At 43.8% G+C, this 21,450-nt stretch overlaps 2 protein-coding genes across 2 annotated transcripts in view; one reads left to right on the top strand and one right to left on the bottom strand.

Moving 5' to 3' along the window:
* Positions 1-21,450, bottom strand: part of LOC142189644 (uncharacterized) — a 263,072-nt gene that overhangs the window by 141,199 nt on the left and 100,423 nt on the right. The gene's annotated exons all lie outside the window — the stretch shown is intronic.
* LOC142197192 (uncharacterized) lies at positions 91-19,850 on the top strand. Its single transcript, XM_075267325.1, has 6 exons — positions 91-144; positions 1,777-1,786; positions 3,359-3,527; positions 4,879-5,045; positions 6,305-6,335; positions 18,654-19,850. Exons 1-6 carry the CDS (start codon positions 91-93, stop codon positions 19,825-19,827), a joined length of 1,605 nt encoding a protein of 534 aa, XP_075123426.1. The 3' UTR covers positions 19,828-19,850.

A 21,450-nucleotide genomic window follows, 5' to 3' on the forward strand; every position in this document is an offset into this window, starting at 1 on the left:
CCTACTCTAGCAAACAAAAGGCTTCACTTTACACGGCCATATTGGAATTGTACCACCAATGATTGGCTAAGGGTTGCCTTCACCTAGGAGATGGACATCTCCATGTCAGGCAAGAAACATCAGAGAACAAACACTCTGAAACCAGTAAGAAAACAAAGGGGGGCACTCACCACTTCGATGAATTTTTTCTTAAAACATCATCCTTTATTGCAGTAGTTACATAAAAACATTCTTCAGGAAGGGAGAATATGCATAAACAGGCGTGTAGAGGCAACAGCCATTTCGCGCTATCAGAAGCGCTTTCTCAAGCCTTAGATGCAACATCAAATAGTATCAAACCCCAAGTTTAAATATACTTAAACACAATTAATCAAAATTGGCATATGGTGTGTCTCACCAATCACATTTCGCCCTTCTCACCTCTTAAACCAGGAGCGGACCTGAATGAGAACTAAATAGACATACGTCACTCTTATTACTCATATACCTTTAGCTACTCGCTGAGTAGAGATATTTCTTGGTGCATGCGCACTGTCTCTATCAAGGGCGACCAATCGTAGCCCGAGCTATGTATGCCATTGAAAAGCATTGCCTTCCATTTTATTTTGACGCATGCGCACTTATTGAAAACAGAGCGACCTATCGCGGTCGAAGCTCTATCCTCAAGTTAAAAGTACCGCCTCTTTTCCTCTCATAGCAAGGAGCGGACCTGAATGAAAACTGAATTGACATACGTCACTTATACCCTCTTGGCTATTCGCTGAATAAGGGTATTTTTTGGCGCATGCGCATTTACTCAGCTGTAAGCGACCAATCGTAGCATGAGCTACTTCAGCCATTGAAAACCATTATCTTTCGCTACAGCAAACATCTACTTTAACGCATGCGTACTTGTTAGAACAAGGGCGACCAATTACAAGTTGAGCTACATCTTAAGTTTAAAGATACTGCTTTTCTCTTATATAACCCTACTAATCTAAATGTACATGGAGAGAAATAATCTCAACGATCACTTTCTAGTTCACAGAAAGATACTCATGTCAACTTTATCGTTTAGACCTAATGGGCCCATGGCTTCGGTTCGAATGATCCATCTTGCTTCACGTTGCAAAAGTAACCTATTACGGTCTCCTCCTCTAACCGGTAGTTCAACTTGTTCTATTCCTGCAAATTTTAAACAATTAGCATCATGATTGTGTGTTTCCCATATATGCTTAATAAGACGTGAACAACCCTTCCCTGTCTGTATAGATCTTACATGCTCACGGAAACGTACAAACAGAGGGCGAATAGTCTTTCCAATATAATAAAAGCCGCATGGGCAGAAAATGACGAATACTATGAATTGAGATCTACAATTAAGGAATTGTGTAACTTTATGTTCAATTTTTCCCATTTTTAACCAATTCTTTTTTGTGTTAAACCGACAAAAATTGCAATTATTACATGAAAAATTGCCTTTTGGCCATTCATAATCGAGCCAGTTCCGTTTTTTATTTTTAGACAGACTATGAGACACCAGAATGTCTTTAATTGTTTTAGATTGTCTAAAACTAATTAAAGGTCTCTCCTTTGCTCTTAGTGCTAAAACACTATCTGACTCTGTTACACTCCAATTCCGAAAAAATACAGTCTTAATTTCATTAGCCAATGGGCTAAAACCAAAGGTGAAACTGAATCTATTATCACTTTTATTTTTTCTCTTCTTATCATATAAAAGTTTAGTTCTATCCAATTGCTTTGATCTTTCATAAGCTTTTTCTATATTTGATTTAGGGTAACCACGGTTTGTTAAACGTTTCTTCAGACTCTCTGCTTGTTCTTCAAAGGTCACAAAATCACTATTAATCCTTCTTAATCTTACAAATTGGCTATAGGGAATTGAGTTCTTAACTGATTGTGCATGATAACTATTATGATGTAATAAAGCGTTTGTGGCTGTTGGTTTTCTAAAAACCTCTGTTGAAAAACCTTCTTTTGTTTTTCTAACCAGTACATCCAAAAACTCTAAGGAGTAATCATCAATTTTCGCAGTAAACCTCATATTTAAATGATTTTGATTAAGATATTCAACGAAATTGAAAAATTCCTCATTCGATCCTGACCACAAGATAAAGATGTCATCAACAAAACGGAGATAAAGATGAATACATTTTGAAAAGAGGTTCTTTACACTATAGATATATATATACACATCTTCGAAGTCAGCTAAAAAAATATTTGCATAGGTACATGCTAAAGGCGTACCCATCGCTGTTCCGTCAATCTGAGAGTACCAACTATCTCCAAACATAAAAGCATTATTCCCTAAAACTGTCTCCATTCCTTTTTTAATAAATTGAATTAAATTCTCTTCTTTCTCTGAAAACCGTAGTATTTTCTCAATTGCGTGTATCCCTGCCTTCTGTGGTATTCTAGTATAAAGGCTTTCTACATCTATTGATGCCAATTTTAATCCTGTACTAGATGTTATATGAGTAAGGTGTCTGAGAAAATCATTTGTGTCCTTCAAATACGAAACAGTGGAAGGGAGAATGCATTGGCGTTTTTTAATCTTTGCAATCAAAAAGACGAACTTCAAGTTTTAAGTATAAAAACGTTGGAACAAAGAATTCTAAACTTGGCGGAGCGGGAAATACGCCTTTTTTGGACGATTAATTCTCTACAATCCTATAATGCATGTGGCAGAGTACCGAGAGGACTACGTGTCTATAAAGAACCATCAATTTTCCAGAATGATGATGTTTTTATCAATGAATGGAAAAGATTAAACTTGGAACATTCCTAGAAAATTCTTCAACTAGTATTAAAAAGAAACGAAAAAGAATATGAGACAGTAACCGCTGATTTATGCAAAGCGAAAACTGAACTGAGAACCAGATTAAATGAACAACAATTAACTGCAATTACTAAAAAGATAGATAAAAAAAATAATTTCAACACAAGCTGACGTTAAAGAAAAAAAGCCAGACAAATTTTTACGGAATAAGAACGATTTTGATCAAAATAAAATCTTCGACTGGTTTGATAAGAAACAACCCTCAAGAAAGAGGAATAGAGTAAACAACAATTTCAGTAATAATAAGAAGAACAGAAAAAATAAAACAAGGGATTACTGGACTTCAGATTTGGATTCTAATACATCAGACGATCTGCTATCAAATCCTCGAGGTGGTCAAATAACTCCGAAGAATTCAGGTTTAAAAAGTTCAAATAAGAAAATCATAGGACAATCTGCCCCTTTAGATCAAAGTCAATCCGAAGAGGACGCAGCAGAAGAACTGCGTATAGGAACCAAGAAGAAACATGTCTCTTGGAGGACTTAAATAAAACCAAAATACGGTTGTTAACCTTACAGAGGTCAACTTAAGTGAAGCTGTTATTTCCTTACTAGAAAAAGGTCTTAATTATGGACTAACAAATACCTTTGATGAAGTAGAATTTGAGATTGACTTGTTTAAGGGAATTAGGAAATTAAATTTGTTTAAGCATCATCATGATAAAACACTCACCGAAAAACGAGAGGAGTACAGTGGAGAAACCCCTTGTAAAATAGGCCCATTAGGCTTTTTTGTAAATGACCCCCCCAACTGATGAGGAAAAAGATGCTTTAGAAAGCTTGATGGACAACTTTTCAGACGATATAGTTCAACAGATCGAAATATACGAACGCTTTAAAAAGGGAGTAAAATCTAAATATAATCCGCCAGTACAAATGGGGGGAGCAATCGACCTTTTTCACCACCAGGTCTTGGAAGACGTTAAAGCATTGGTTTATAAAAAAAGAAAAGGAAAATTTATCTAAAAAAGAATTAGAAGCCTTAAAATGGCTTAAGGAATGTGAAGACCTGGTGGTGAAGAAGGCCGACAAGGGAGGGAATGCTGTAATGATGAGCAGAGATTATTATATACAAGAGGCTGAAAGACAGCTAGCCGATGTGAAAACTTATAAAAAAAATTAAAGAATAATCCAATACCTACCATCAATAACAAGGTTAGGAGTCTACTTAGATATGGTGTAGAAAATAGAGTAATATCAAAGGGAACAGCAGAGAAACTTTTTATTCTCAACCCCACAAAACCTTGTTGGTATTTCTTACCAAAGATCCATAAAGATAAAAGGAACCCTACGGGCAGACCCATAGTGTCGGGAGTGGGATCTGCGACGGAGCCGGTATCACAATATCTCGATTGGCTCTTGCAGCCTCTACTTACATCAATTCCCTCGTATTTGAAGGACACAAATGATTTTCTCAGACACCTTACTCATATAACAGCTAGTACAGGATTAAAATTGGCATCAATAGATGTAGAAAGCCTTTATACTAGAATACCACAGAAGGCAGGGATACACGCAATTGAGAAAATACTACGGTTTTCAGAGAAAGAAGAGAATTTAATTCAATTTATTAAAAAAGGAATGGAGACAGTTTTAGGGAATAATGCTTTTATGTTTGGAGATAGTTGGTACTCTCAGATTGACAGAACAGCGATGGGTACGCCTTTAGCATGTACCTATGCAAATATTTTTTTAGCTGACTTCGAAGATGTATATATATATATATATATCTATAGTGTAAAGAACCTCTTTTCAAAATGTATTCATCTTTATCTCCGCTTTGTTGATGACATCTTTATCTTGTGGTCAGGATCGAATGAGGAATTTTTCAATTTCGTTGAATATCTTAATCAAAATCATTTAAATATGAGGTTTACTGCGAAAATTGACGATAACTCCTTAGAGTTTTTGGATGTGCTGGTTAGAAAAACAAAAGAAGGTTTTTCAACAGAGGTTTTTAGAAAACCAACAGCCACAAACGCTTTATTACATCATAATAGTTATCATGCACAATCAGTTAAGAACTCAATTCCCTATAGCCAATTTGTAAGATTAAGAAGGATTAATAGTGATTTTGTGACCTTTGAAGAACAAGCAGAGAGTCTGAAGAAATGTTTAACAAACCGTGGTTACCCTAAATCAAATATAGAAAAAGCTTATGAAAGATCAAAGCAATTGGATAGAACTAAACTTTTATATGATAAGAGTAAGAAGAGAAAAAATAAAAGTGATAATAGATTCAGTTTCACCTTTGGTTTTAGCCCATTGGCTAATGAAATTAAGACTGCAATTTTTCGGAATTGGAGCGTAACAGAGTCAGATAGTGTTTTAGCACTAAGAGCAAAGGAGAGACCTTTAATTAGTTTTAGACAATGTAAAACAATTAAAGACATTCTGGTGTCTAGTAGTCTGTCTAAAAATAAAAAACGGAACTGGCTCGATTATGAATGGCCAAAAGGCAATTTTTCATGTAATAATTGCAATTTTTGTCGGTTTAACACAAAAAAGAATTGGTTAAAAATGGGAAAAATTGAACATAAAGTTACACAATTCCGTAATTGTAGATCTCAATTCATAGTATTCGTCATTTTCTGCCCATGCGGCTTTTATTATATTGGAAAGACTATTCGCCCTCTGTTTGTACGTTTCCGTGAGCATGTAAGATCTATACAGACAGGGAAGGGTTGCTCACGTCTTATTAAGCATATATGGGAAACACACAATCATGATGCTAATTGTTTAAAATTTGCAGGAATAGAACAAGTTGAACTACCGGTTAGAGGAGGAGACCGTAATAGGTTACTTTTGCAACGTGAAGCAAGATGGATAATTCGAACCGAAGCCATGGGCCCATTAGGTCTAAACGATAAAGTTGACATGAGTATCTTTCTGTGAACTAGAAAGTGATCGTTGAGATTATTTCTCTCCATGTACATTTAGATTAGTAGGGTTATATAAGAGAATAGCAGTATCTTTAAACTTAAGATGTAGCTCAACTTGTGATTGGTCGCCCTTGTTCTAACAAGTACGCATGCGTTAAAGTAGATGTTTGCTGTAGCGAAAGATAATGGTTTTCAATGGCTGAAGTAGCTCATACTACGATTGGTCGCTTACAGCTGAGTAAATGCGCATGCGCTAAAAAATACCCTTATTCAGCGAATAGCCAAGAGGGTATAAGTGACGTATGTCAATTCAGTTTTCATTCAGGTCCGCTCCTTGCTATGAGAGGAAAAGAGGCGGTACTTTTAACTTGAGGATAGAGCTTCGACCGCGATTGGTCGCTCTGTTTTCAATAAGTGCGCATGCGTCAAAATAAAATGGAAGGCAATGCTTTTCAATGGTATACGTAGCTCGGGCTACGATTGGTCGCCCTTGATAGAGACAGTGCGCATGCACCAAGAAATATCTCTACTCAGCGAGTAGCTAAAGATATATGAGTAATGAGAGTGACGTATGTCTATTTAGTTCTCATTCAGGTCCGCTCCTGGTTTAAGAGGTGAGAAGGGCGAAATGTGATTGGTGAGACACACCATATGCCAATTTTGATTAATTGTGTTTAAGTATATTTAAACTTGGGGTTTGATACTATTTGATGTTGCATCTAAGGCTTGAGAAAGCGCTTCTGATAGCGCGAAACGGCTGTTGCCTCTACACGCCTGTTTATGCATATTCTCCCTTCCTGAAGAATGTTTTTATGTAACTACTGTAAAAAAGGATGATGTTTTAAGAAAAAATTCATCGAAGTGGTGAGTGCCCCCCTTTGTTTTCTTACTTACTGAAGATTTTCCTAAAAGTTTTTTTGGGTTGTTGAGCACCACCTACGATAATGAAACATCCATAGTGATTTATTTCACCGTCTACTCTTAATGGAGTTTTGTGTCGCATTAAGAAGGAACAGCAGTGCCATCTGTCATCTCCATATCACGATTTACTCTGAAACCAGTGCTGGAAGAAGACAAGCTGGTGGCGGCAGCGTTATAGTCTGGGGAACTTTTTCACATCATTCTCTGGGCCCGCTCGTCTATGTAGAAGGCAATCTGAACAGATTTGGGTATGAATCCATCCTTGCAGATCACATCCACCCGTACATGTCATTTGTCTTCTCTCGGGCAAATCGAATCTTCCTGCAAAATAATGTCTAGAAATGTCTGACAGTGGTTGGAGGAGAATGACCAAGACTTCCAAGTACTTCCCTGACTCCCTTATTCCCTAGACTTGAACCCAGTTGAGCATCTGTGGGGCCACCTTTTTCGTTGTGTTTGTTCTATGGATCCTCCCCCATGTACCCTCCAGTAAATGTGGGGTGCACTGCAGTCAGCATGGCTCCAGATACCTGAGACAACCTACCAGTCACTCCCAGTCCATCTATGCTGTCCGGGCTGCACACGGCAAACTCAGCCAGTTGCGGCCACAAATCCAGTTTGGCTGCCCAAAAATCCAGCGAATGTTCCAGGATGGGTGGCAGGGTGCACTACCTGCTGGTTCAAGTTCTGCTCTGTGTCTAGCTGCTGATGCGGGTGAAGAAAGCTGCTCATCAGCGACTCTAGGCTCAGACTGCTGCTGATGGAGCCGATACTGCTCCTGCCACCCCCACCCCCTCTCACAGCTGCCATGAAGAATGGACCTTCCTGTATCAAAACATTTCTGCAATGAGGATCATAATATCACCGATCACATGAAAGTTTTGGTTTTGGAAGGGAATTTCAAATCAAAGAGAGAACAACGCATTCATGAGTGCAAATTTATGACCCTGCATCAAACACTGGAGAGGGGGTTAAATTTGTCACATGGTTTTATGTCACTTTACAGAAACCTGTGAACTGATAAGGACCTGTAAGTGTTTACATTGTCTCTACCAATTACTAACAACCCCCCCCCCCCTTCCTCCTGGAATTCTATCCCTATGTGTCCTTTGTGCACTGTATATAAATATGCATCCTTCAGAAATGGTTTAAATTTACTTGAGAAAGGAGCCGAGACGTTCCGAAACGTTGTAATCTGTCATCATTATAGAGTTAGCCATTAAAAAGGTATCAACTACTGAAGACTATCAAACTTTTTTGTTTTCTTTATATTTCCATTGAAATCAATGGGAGCTTTAACGGTGCGTACAGTAGCCACATCACACGGCACGTTACTTCGTGTGAATGGACCCTAAGAGGACGTGAGGCTGCGGCAGTATAAGAGGACGTGAGGCTGCCGCAGTATAAGAGGACATGAGGCTGCGGCAGTATAAGAGGACATGAGGCTGCCGCAGTATAAGGGGACGTGAGGCTGCGGCAGTATAAGAGGACATGAGGCTGCAGCAGTATAAGAGGACATGAGGCTGCCGCAGTACAGGAGGACATGAGGTTGCCGCAGTATAAGAGGACATGAGGCTGCCGCAGTATAAGAGGACGTGAGGCTGCGGCAGTATAAGAGGACGTGAGGCTGCGGCAGTATAGGAGGACGTGAGGCTGCGGCAGTATAAGAGGACGTGAGGCTGCGGCAGTATAAGAGGACGTGAGGCTGCGGCAGTATAAGAGGACGTGAGGCTGCGGCAGTATAGGAGGACGTGAGGCTGCGGCAGTATAAGAGGACGTGAGGCTGCGGCAGTATAGGAGGACGTGAGGCTGCGGCAGTATAAGAGGACGTGAGGCTGCGGCAGTACAAGAGGACGTGAGGCTGCGGCGGTACAAGAGGACGTGAGGCTGCGGCGGTATAAGAGGACATGAGGCTGCCGCGGTATAAGAGGACATGAGGCTGCCGCGGTATAAGAGGACATGAGGCTGCCGCAGTATAAGAGGACATGAGGCTGCCGCAGTACAAGAGGACATGAGGCTGCGGCAGTATAAGAGGACATGAGGCTGCGGCAGTATAAGAGGACATGAGGCTGCGGCAGTATAAGAGGACGTGAGGCTGCCGCAGTATAAGAGGACGTGAGGCTGCCGCAGTATAAGAGGACATGAGGCTGCGGCAGTATAAGAGGACATGAGGCTGCCGCAGTATAAGAGGACATGAGGCTGCGGCAGTATAAGAGGACATGAGGCTGCGGCAGTATAAGAGGACGTGAGGCTGCGGCAGTATAAGAGGACGTGAGGCTGCGGCAGTATAAGAGGACGTGAGGCTGCGGCAGTATAGGAGGACGTGAGGCTGCGGCAGTATAAGAGGACGTGAGGCTGCGGCAGTATAGGAGGACGTGAGGCTGCGGCAGTATAAGAGGACGTGAGGCTGCGGCAGTATAAGAGGACGTGAGGCTGCGGCAGTATAAGAGGACGTGAGGCTGCGGCAGTATAAGAGGACGTGAGGCTGCCGCAGTATAAGAGGACATGAGGCTGCCGCAGTATAAGAGGACGTGAGGCTGCCGCAGTATAAGAGGACGTGAGGCTGCCGCAGTATAAGAGGACGTGAGGCTGCCGCAGTATAAGAGGACGTGAGGCTGCCGCAGTATAAGAGGACATGAGGCTGCCGCAGTATAAGAGGACATGAGGCTGCCACAGTACAGGAGGACATGAGGCTGCCGCAGTATAAGAGGACATGAGGCTGCGGCGGTATAAGAGGACATGAGGCTGCCGCAGTATAAGAGGACATGAGGCTGCGGCGGTATAAGAGGACATGAGGCTGCCGCAGTATAAGAGGACATGATGCTGCGGCGGTATAAGAGGACATGAGGCTGCCGCAGTATAAGAGGACGTGAGGCTGCGGCAGTATAAGAGGACGTGAGGCTGCCGCAGTATAAGAGGACGTGAGGCTGCCGCAGTATAAGAGGACGTGAGGCTGCCGCAGTATAAGAGGACGTGAGGCTGCCGCAGTATAAGAGGACGTGAGGCTGCCGCAGTATAAGAGGACGTGAGGCTGCCGCAGTATAAGAGGACATGAGGCTGCCGCAGTATAAGAGGACATGAGGCTGCCACAGTACAGGAGGACATGAGGCTGCCGCAGTATAAGAGGACATGAGGCTGCCGCAGTATAAGAGGACATGAGGCTGCGGCGGTATAAGAGGACATGAGGCTGCCGCAGTATAAGAGGACGTGAGGCTGCCACAGTACAGGAGGACATGAGGCTGCCGCAGTATAAGAGGACATGAGGCTGCCGCAGTATAAGAGGACATGAGGCTGCGGCGGTATAAGAGGACATGAGGCTGCGGCAGTATAAGAGGACATGAGGCTGCCGCAGTATAAGAGGACATGAGGCTGCGGCAGTATAAGAGGACATGAGGCTGCCGCAGTATAAGAGGACATGAGGCTGCGGCAGTATGAGAGGACGTGAGGCTGAGATTTGTTTCGCTCTCCGTGACTTTGCCGCTACTGTACAATGCATCAGATAATCCATATTATACAATGACAGTGTGTGGGGGCCACAGGGAGGGAGACTGACAGAGTGAGCGGGGCTGGGAGCGAGCACTTACCTCCTCGGATACAGCAGCCGTCTGAGCACGGGAGATGATAAATCCTAGTGGGCTACAGGACCTATGATGACGTCACGACCATGTGATCAGCCTCTGGTGTGGGCGGAGCTATTCCAGATAGTGCCGAGTTACACAGGAAGAGAAGGCTGCAGTGAGTGGAGGGAAGAGTCTAAATCCTAGTGGGTTAAAGGACCTGGTCCCTCTGCTCACTAGGATTTAGCTTGTTCTATATAGAGCCGGCTACATCCTAGTGAGCAGAGGGACCAGGTCTTTCTACCCACTAGCATTTAGCCGGCTCTATATAAGGATGCTAAATCTTATTTGGCTAAAGGACATGTAATATCTACAGAAATCTAATTTTTTTATTTAAATATAAAAATGTTATATTTTGATTTATTTATATATTTGATAGCGCTGACGTATTCCAACACATTTTTCATGTTCTTGGTCCATTTTATTGATGCCTTATCTGATCACTTTCTATTCCATGGGGCTTCCATCAGCAGTTTGGAGCTGCAGCGACATCCGTGGAAACCGTTTCCAATTTATTGGCCCTATGACACATGACTTGATCGCAACTCGGTCCCAGTTCACGTGAACGCTGATCCACTTTGGACTCCTGACAATCTGTAATTTCCCCCTAGAGATACAAAGTTTTGAGTAGAAGGACCAGGTCCCTTAGCCCACTAGGACAGGCATGTCAAACTCAGGGTACCCCGAGGGCCACATGAGTCACAAGAGGTTGTTGCGAGGGCCGCACACAGCAGCTCATGTCACACACGTATTTTAACAGCAGTCATGACAACAAGATGTGAAGTAGTAATATGTAACAACAACATATATATTTAACAAAAATACAGCAATTAAAAACTAAACATTTATTTGCTATCATTTTTTTCAATCTTTTTTAGTTTTTTGTCCTGAGGCCTGACACCTCTTTGTGCTAACAATTGTTGGTATATCAGGCTGAAATGACAACGTACTGCCTACTTTGATCAAAGATGATAAGTGGTGATCAGTCAGCCATGTTCTCTGAGAAGATTTTGTTAGTTTCATAAAAGAAAATTACAAAATGCAAATTACAAATACACCCTTCATCTGCCCCCAGTTTCATGTCCCCCCTCCATCTCTGCCCCCAGTTTCTTGTCCCCCCTCCATCTCTGCCCCCAGATTTATATCCCCCCATCTCTGCCCCCAGATTCATGTCCCCTCCATCTCTGCCCCCAGATTCATGTCCCCTTCATCTCTGCCCCCAGTTTCATGTCCCCCCATCTCTGCCCCCCAGATTCATATCCCCCCATCTCTGCCCCCCAGATTCATGTCCTCTCCATCTCTGCCCCCAGTGTCATGCCATCCCCTCCTTCATCTGCCCCTAGTTTCACGTTCCTCCTCTATGTGTACACACATTAAACTTACCTTCTCCGACGACTCTGAGTCCTCGCTCCCCCACCGCAGTCTCTCTCTCTCTCGCGTGCTAACAGTTGTAGACGCGATGTGACGTCAACACATCGCATCAACACAGCGAGTAGCAGTGTGAGTTTTGTAAATCTGCGGCCCGCACAAAAGTCTCAAACTTTGTCTCTAAACTTTAGAGATAAAGCTTGAGACTTTTGTGCAGGCTGCAGATATGCCTGTAAAGGGCCGCATGTTTGACATGCCTGATGCAGATTGTAAGGTGCTCGCCTCATAAGGAGGAAAATCACATTCATCTTTTCTATCTTCTCCCGGTTTAGGAGGCTGCAAAATATTTCCCAAGAAGCTTTATGTCATTTCTTATTCCGCAGTCTTCTTTTATAAGGCAGAAGGAAAGATTTCATAAGAAATGGCCGTTTACTGCTCATATCTGATTGTATACAAGTCTATGTGATATATGTAATACATGAAAAAGCCGCAGCAGAGAGAAGGAGATGTCCAAGGATGTCAGTGATAGCAAGAAAAGAAAGTTACCAGAGACGGAAAGATTGTGGCTGTAATCCAGATTATTATATATGGAAGAAGCAAGGAAGAGAGATCTAAAGTACATACACATCACACACACACAGCTCTGCTACATACACGTCACACACACAGCTCTGCTACATACACATCACACACACAGCTCTGCTACATACACGTCACACACACAGCTCTGCTACATACACGTCACACACACAGCTCTGCTACATACACGTCACATACAGCTCTGCTACATACACATCACACACACAGCTCTGTTACATACACATCACACACAGCTCTGCTACATACACATCACACACACAGCTCTGTTACATACACATCACACACAGCTCTGCTACATACACATCACACACAGCTCTGCTACATACACATCACACACAGCTCTGCTACATACACATCACACACAGCTCTGCTACATACACATCACACACAGCTCTGCTACATACACATCACACACACACAGCTCTGCTACATACACATCACACACACACAGCTCTGCTACATACACATCACACACACACAGCTCTGCTACATACACATCACATACATACAGCTCTGCTACATACACGTCACACACACAGCCCTGCTACATAAACATCACACACACAGCTCTGCTACATACACGTCACACACACACACAGCTCTGCTACATACACATCACACACACACAGCTCTGCTACATACACATCACACACACACAGCTCTGCTACATACACATCACACACACACAGCTCTGCTACATACACATCACACACAGCTCTGCAGAGACCTCTAATATCTGGTCATGTGATTCTGTGACTCCTCCCACACAGGTGACATCATCACAGGTCCTGTGAGCAGACGGCTGCTGTACCCGAGGAGGTAAGTGCTCGCTCCCAGCCCTTCTCATACATTCAGTGGCCCCCACACACTATAATGTCCTCCTTATTGCCCCCATACACTATAATGTCCTCCTCGTGGCCCCCACACACTATAATGTCCTCCATGTCTCCCCCACACACTATAATGTCCTCCATGTGGCCCCCACACACTATAATGTCCTTCTTGTGGCCCCCACATACTATAATGTCCTCCCTTTGGCCCCCACACACTATAATGTCCTCCTCGTGGCCCCCACACACTATAATGTCCTCCTTGTGGCCCCCACACACTATAATGTCCTGTTTGTTGCCCCCACACACTATAATGTCCTCCTCGTGGCCCCCACACACTATAATGTCCTCCATGTGGCCCCCACACACTATAATGTCCTCCTTATTGCCCCCATACACTATAATGTCCTCCTCGTGGCCCCCACACACTATAATGTCCTCCATGTGGCCCCCACACACTATAATGTCCTCCATGTGGCCCCCACACACTATAATGTCCTTCTTGTGACCCCCACATACTATAATGTCCTCCCTGTGGCCCCCACACACTATAATGTCCTCCTCGTGGCCCCCACACACTATAATGTCCTCCTTGTGGCCCCCACACACTATAATGTCCTGTTTGTTGCCCCCACACACTATAATGTCCTCCTCGTGGCCCCCACACACTATAATGTCCTGTTTGTGGCCCCCACACACTATAATGTCCTTCTTGTGGCCCCCACACACTATAATATCCTCCTCGTGGCCCCCCACACTATAATGTCCTTCTTGTGGCCCCCACACACTATAATGTCCTTCTTGTGGCCCCCACACACTATAATATTCTCCTCGTGGCCCCCCCACACTATAATGTCCTCCTCATGGCCCACACACACTATAATGTCCTCCTCGTGGCCCCCACACACTATAATGTCCTCCTCGTGGCCTCCACACACTATAATGTCCTCCTCGTGGCCCCCACACACTATAATGTCCTCCTCGTGGCCTCCACACACTATAATGTCCTCCTTGCGGCCCCCACACACTATAATGTCCTCCTCGTGGCCCCCACACACTATAATGTCCTCCTCGTGGCCCCCCTACACTATAATGTCCTCCTCGTGGCCCCCACACACTATAATGTCCTCCTCGTGGCCCCCACACACTATAATGTCCTCCTTGTGGCCCTGTTGGATCTTACAATAGACCTGAGACTGGGCAGGAGATTCCCCTTTCAGCAATGACCCCAAACCTCCAGCCCGAGCTCCAGTGAATGGTTTCGATCACAGAATATTCCGCTCTTAGAACGGCCCAGTCACAGTCCAGACCTAAATCCCATTGAGCATCTGTGGCAAGACATGAAAATTGCTGTTCACAGACGCTCCATCCAATCTGCCTGCAAAGAAGAAGAAGGGGCAGAAATCTCATCTCTAGATGTGCAAAGCTGGTAGAGACCGAGCCCAAAAGACTTGTAGCTGGAATTGTAGCCAAAGGCGGCTCTACAAAGTATTGCTATAGGGGTGTGAATACTTTTACAAGCCCCTGTATCGGTGTTAGATCTCTGGATGGAACATTCTCCGGGACACTCATTCCTCTCATGTCCCTACAGCGGGGCCCATTCTCTACGTCCTCTATACCATCATGTAAGATTCTGCTCATTTCAGTAAGTCACAAACCTACAGATTCCCGTTGGCCACTTTCTCCTCTGCATTAGTCACTTGTTGTTGCACGTTGCGTACTAGGCTGTAATACTTCCTCTTCTGTCAGGGTCAGGGAGGACTGTACAGTTAGTTCCAGTGTGCTGGTAATATCAGGGGCCGAGTGTCTTCACCTCTATGGCCAGTAGATTGTAGTCCAGACAGAAATGTGGGAGATCTATCTGTGACAGTTGTGGCTGTTCCAAGAGATCGATGGACGAACCATCACTTGTTGTGACTGAAGCTGCAGGGAAAGTCAGTGTCATCTGTACAAGTGTCAGCTCCGTATCTTTGGACCCTTCCTCACCTTCTTGAGGGTTTCTTCCCCTCCTTATTGGGTAGCGCGGCTCATTCTACTAGAGCTGCTGGAGCCTCCTGGGCTGTTCGGCATCAGGTTTTGGTTCTTCCAGATCCAATTTGTGTTGCAACACCCCGGGCAGCACTGAACACCCCTCAGCCAGTACGCTTGAGGCTGGTCAAATACTCCCAATGAGATTCTGTTCAGCCTATCACACACCTTATATACCCACCAAGCCGGCCCACAACAAGTCACTCCCTTCCTGAGCTACACGCTGCCGACGTCAGAAGTAGGAGGTGGTGATAATAATGGGACTCAACTCTTCTATTTATTCCATGGGATTCCGTGTAGTGATTACATTGTCTCATCTTCTCTCTATTCAGGTTCCTACAATATAGAATCCTCTCAGTATCTTCTATAGAAGAGAATATTCCTGATTGATCCATCAAGGATGGAAAGAGACAGGAACAAGATGGCGGAAAGTCTATTAAATCTCACCCTAGAGATCATCTACCAGCTTACTGGAGAGGTGAGAGATTCTGATGATGTCATCATGACATCATTCTTATCTATAGTAATAACAGATGATATGACTGGAGAGGTGATGGACTCTGGACATGTATGTAGTGAGATTTATTAATGTGTCTCCCCATAACCAGGATTACACAGTAGTGAAGAAGACCTCTAGTGGGCGCTGTCAGGCTCCTGTGTATGATGGATATGGAGGAACCCTGAGCCTAATCCCGGGGCCTCCACCTCATCCCCTGATACAGGAGGAGATCAATGGACAGAAGATCCTAGAACTCACCAACAAGATGCTGGAGCTGCTGACTGGAGAGGTGACACTGCTGGGAATGCTGGGACATTATACAGTAACTGGAGGGGTCGGGGTGATGACTGTATCATTGTGTTGTCAGGTTCCTATAAGGTGTCAGGATGTCGCTGTCTATTTCTCCATGGAGGAGTGGGAGTATTTAGAAGGACACAAGGATCTGTACAAGGAGGTGATGATGGAGGACCAGCAGCCCCTCACATCAGCAGGTAATAGACATGACTATATACACATGGACTTCCATTATTTGTATGTACAGAATGAATTCAGTCCCTGTCTGTGTTTCCTACAGGTAGATCCAGTAAGAGGACAACACCGGAGAGATGTCCCAGTCCTCTTCTTCCACAGGATGATGATCAGGTAGATGGAGATATTCCCTATGATGTGTAGACGGGCTGTGAAGTCCTTGTGGTCAGTCTTGTTGTATCCAGCAGTATTATATGGTTATATACATGGGCGGTGTCATTGAGCCGCCATCTAATATGTTTATCCGGCTTCTCACAGACCTGCAGCTACTGTCAGGACATCTTTCATCTTCATGCGGATTAATGATCTAGAACATTCTCTGTGACTTCCCCATTTGTCCGGTGACTTTTACATTATTTGTTTCCCAGATTTTCCATCAGGATAAAGATGTGAGCGACATTAATGCTATATCTATGAGAATAAAGGAAGAGCCCTATGTGAGTGGTGATGAGGAGTGTGAGGAGGACATTCCTACAGGGACCCGCCCAGGTGAGGAGTCACCACTATATAAAGCACAGAAGGGTCACTGATTCTATTCAGACATTGTTTACACTATTTGTTGTTCCCCGATTCAGTTAAAATACTAATAATACCTGAATATAAATGTGATACCGCTATAGGGGGTAATAAATGTAGTATAGAATAGAACGGACAGCAGGAATATGGACTGGACATCGATGTGAACGAGGCAAATTTCTTCATCACCGGCGGCATTTCTTGCTGCCTGTCACTGTTTGGTATTAGTGTGTTTCTGTTTTGGGTTTCAGGTTTGTTTTGCCCCGTCCTGTGATACCCTTTCCTCACTACTCCACTCTTCCTCTCCTCTATTCCTGTTGCGTGTTTAATGGTTATGCTGCACCTGTTAGTTCTCCAGCACATCCCATCCTAGTTAGTATTGTTTGCAGCTGCACTTATCTTTTCAGTAGGGGTGACCGCCTCTATTTTCCCAGTCCCTTGCATCTTTCAGCTGTCATCCTACCTGTCTGTTAGATCTTTGCGTTTAGAGAGCCAGTAGTTGTCAAGGCCGAGCTTAGCTCGGGAATGGCTGACCAACACCTACAAGCAGGGCCTAGTCAGCTGTCATAGCGCTAGGGACATCTTACCTACCCCGTTTCCCTAGTAGTGCAAGCAGCATTCAGTACCACGGTTGTCGGGCATTTACACAACCATGACAATTCCTCCTCAGAGCTCTATGGAAATAAGTGGGAGGTGGAAAATCCGGCCGGGCCAGTAAGGAATCTGATGGAGATTCGGGGGCTGATTTGGTAAAGCGGAAAAATTCTTCTTCTGAATTCCTGAAGCAGCTTCTACAAATGTCACTGTGTAAACCTCACCTTGGACCCCAATCACACTATGGAATCCGGACTAGAAGATCTGGTCTGTACATCAGTTACATTTGACACAAGAGGTAGCAGGGGCGGCATTGCTTATACAGTATTCAGACAATTTTGTAATAGAGGTTACTGTCATTACACAAACAAAACTTTGAGCCATCACTAGTGGTGTCCTGTAACATGTGGATGGAGCTTGGACATATAAAGTTAGCCTGAAATGGCCTCATATCATGTGGGGTAATGTGGGTGCGGGGACAGAGGAGGGTTAAATTTTGGGGATTCTGATTATAGTACGGAAGGGTTTACGTTAGAAATTGTGATCGGCCTGTCTGAAAAGATGTGTCTTTAGTTTGCATTTGAAACTGTAGAAATTGGGAGTTAATCTGATTGTCCGGGGTAGAGCATTCCAGAGAAGTGGTGCAACTCGGGAGGTCTTGTATACGAGCGTGGGAGGTTCTGTTAATAGAGGATGTAAGAACACGGGTTGGGCAGTAGACAGAGATGAGGGAGGAAATGTAGGGAGGTGCGGCATTATGGAGAGCCTTGTGGATGAGAGTAATAATTTTATATTTTATCCTATAATGAATAGGCAGCCAATGTAGTGACTGGCACAGACCGGAGGCATCGCTGTATCGTCTAGCCTGATAGATGAGCCTGGCCGCTGCATTCAGAATAGATTGTAGAGGGGAGAGTTTAGTGAGGGGAAGACGGATTAGTAAGGAGTTACAGTAGTCAAGGCGAGAATGAATCAGAGAGACAATAAGTGTCTTTAATGTATCTCTGGTGAGGAAAGGGCGTATTCTGGAGATGTTTTTGGGGTGGAGGTGACATGAGCGTGCGAGTGATTCAATATGAGGGTTGTAGGAAAGGTCTGCATCAAACATGACCCCGAGGCAGCGGGAATACTGCCTAGGAGTTATAGTAAGGCAATGGATGTGGTTTGGATTGTATTGTGTGTATGGGGTGTAATACAGTAAGATTTATGGCATCCTACAGTATTATTCCACATAAGTGGCCATATTTAAGCAGCCATGGATTGTGTTCACCTCTACAGTGACCTAGAGCAGTGGTGGCGTCTCCTGCCCCGCTTCATTACTAGTCACTATCAGTGACCTCCATCTCAGCACAGTGAATACTAATGAAGTAGGCCGCGCTGCCGTCGTTTGCTGCCTGTGCCACTGACTTCACTTCTTCACACGGTCTGAAGCGTCTCAGGCAGCGGCAGCTCAGTGGGGAATATACTTATAAGGTTATGTTATTCAATAATAGTAACATCAGTTTTCTTTTTGTCAGATGACTGTACCAGGAGCTCAGAGGGACATCTGATATCTACAGATTATAAAGCAGAGGATCATGGTATCACACAAGATCCATATGAAGAGCATGTCATTACCCCAGATATACCCTCAGCCCTTGAGGAGAAAGATCTTTCTTCTAATTCATCACGGTCTGTTAAGCAACATGAAAAATACAAAAGGGACGTTATAAATCAGAGAACTCACACAGGAGAGAAGCCATATTCATGCTCAGAATGTGGGAAATGTTTTACTCAGAAAGCATGCCTTGTCAAGCATCAAAGAATTCACACAGGAGAGAAGTCTTATTTATGCTCAGAATGTGGGAAATGTTTTACTCAGAAATCAAACCTTGTTAAGCATCAAAGAATTCACACAGGAGAGAAGCCATATTCATGCCCAGAATGTGGGAAATGTTTTGCTCAGAAATCAGACCTTGTTAACCATCAAAGAACTCACACAGGGGAGAAGCCTTATTCATGCCCAGAATGTGGGAAATGTTTTACTCAGAAATCAGACCTTGTGGACCATCAAAGAATTCACACAGGGGAGAAGCCGTATTCATGCCCAGACTGTGGGGAATGTTTTATTCGGAAATCAGACCTTGTTAAACATCAAAGAACTCACACAGGGGAGAAGCCTTATTCATGCCCAGAATGTGGGAAATGTTTTGCTCAGAAATCATACCTTCTTAAGCATCAAAGAACTCACACAGGGGAGAAACCTTATTCATGTCCAGAATGTGGGAAATCTTTTGCTCAGAACTCAGACCTTAGTACGCATCAAAGAATTCACACAGAAGAGAAGCCATTTCCATGCCGAGAATGTGGGAAATTTTTTATCTTTAAATCACATCTTGTTTTACATGAAAGAATTCACACAGGAGAGAAAACTTATTGTTGCTCAGAATGTGGGAAATCTTTTATCTCTAAATTCCTCCTTCTTAGACATCAGAGAACTCACACAGGAGAGAAGTCTTATTCATGCCTAGAATGTGGGAAATGTTTTGCTCAGAAATCAGGCCTTGTTAGGCATCAACGAATTCACAAACGGGAGAAGCAAATTGTAAGTGGATTTTCAACCTGAAGTCCTTGTCTCCTCTAGGTTGTAAGAAGGAACTTATATTCACAAGTGTTTTTTTTAGATGAAATTATTTATTTTACTTTGACCCCTTCATGCATTCTTACATACATGTGCGCAGGTGAATGTGGGTAGTTACCACATCTACACGTATGTGATGATGGTTGAGCGGGCTCAGAATCAGAGCCTGTATGATCATCATGGGAGCACAGCTGTATCTGACAGCCAGGCTCCTGTTGCAACATCATGGATGTTGATAACGCCAATACCCACTGTTTAACCCTTAAGATGGCGTGGTCAATACCGACTGCAGCATCTTAATTATTTGCTAGTGACACTGAATTCCGCAGGCACCATTGGCAGAGGGTGTTGGCTGTAACTTACACCCTTCTCCTTAACCCTCAAGATGAAGGGGAGGGTGCCCATATGCATCTTCTGCAGCCTGGGGTCTGGCCAGTGACCTCAGGCTGCTAGTAGCCCCCCCAGCACCTAGTTGCTCCTTTACAGAACTGAGGAAGTCATCCTGCATTTGCATATACTGACTTCCAGTATACAGTCCTATGAAAAAGTTTGTGTCCCCCTATTAATCTTAATCATTTTTAGTTGTAAATATTTTGGTGTTTTCTATTTCAGTCTGATATATCTAATAACTGATGGACACAGTAATATTTCAGGATTGAAATGAGGTTTATTGTACTAACAGAAAATGTGCAATATGCATTAAACCAAAATGTGACCGGTGCAAAAGTCTGGGCACCTCAACAGAAAAGTGCCAGTGATATTTAGTAGCTCCTCCTTTTGCCTCTAGTCGCTTCCTGTAGCTTTTAATATGTTCCTGGATGAAGGGATTTTGGACCATTACAAAACAATTCAAGTTCAGTTAAGTTAGATGGTCGCCGGGCATGGACAGCCCGCTTCAAATCATCCCACAGATGTTCAATGATATTCAGGTCTGGGGACTGGGATGGCCATTCCAGAACATTGTCATTGTTCCTCTACATGAATGCCTGAGTCGATTTGGAGCGGTGTTTTGGATCATTGTCTTGCTGAAATATCCATCCCCGGCGTAACTTCAACTTTCCTCACTGATTCTTGAACATTATTCTCAAGAATCTGCTGGTACTGAGTGGAATCCATGCGACCCTCAACTTTACCAAGATTCCCGGTGCCGGAATTGGCCACACAGCCCCAAAGCATGATGGAACCTCCACCAAATTTTACAGTGGGTAGCAAGTGTTTTTCTTGGAATGCTGGGGGTTTTTTTTGGACGCCATGCATAACGCCTTTTTGTATGACCAGACAACTCAATCTTTGTTTCATCAGTCCACAGGACCTTCTTCCAAAATGAAGCTAGCTTGTCCAAATGTGCTTTTGCATACCTCAGGCGACTCTGTTTGTGGCGTGCTTGCAGAAACGGCTTCTTTCTCATCACTCTCCCATACAGCTTCTCCTTGTACAAAGTGCGCTGTATAGTTGACCGATGCACAGTGACACCATCTGCTGCAAGATGATGCTGCAGCTCTTTGGAGGTGGTCTGTGGATTGTCCTTGACTCTTCTCACCATTCTTCTTCTCTGCCTTTCTGATATTTTTCTTGGCCTGCCACTTCTGGGATTAACAAGAACTGTCC

Source organism: Leptodactylus fuscus, chromosome 1 (assembly GCF_031893055.1).
Source record: "Leptodactylus fuscus isolate aLepFus1 chromosome 1, aLepFus1.hap2, whole genome shotgun sequence".
Classification (NCBI taxonomy): Eukaryota; Metazoa; Chordata; class Amphibia; order Anura; family Leptodactylidae; genus Leptodactylus; species Leptodactylus fuscus.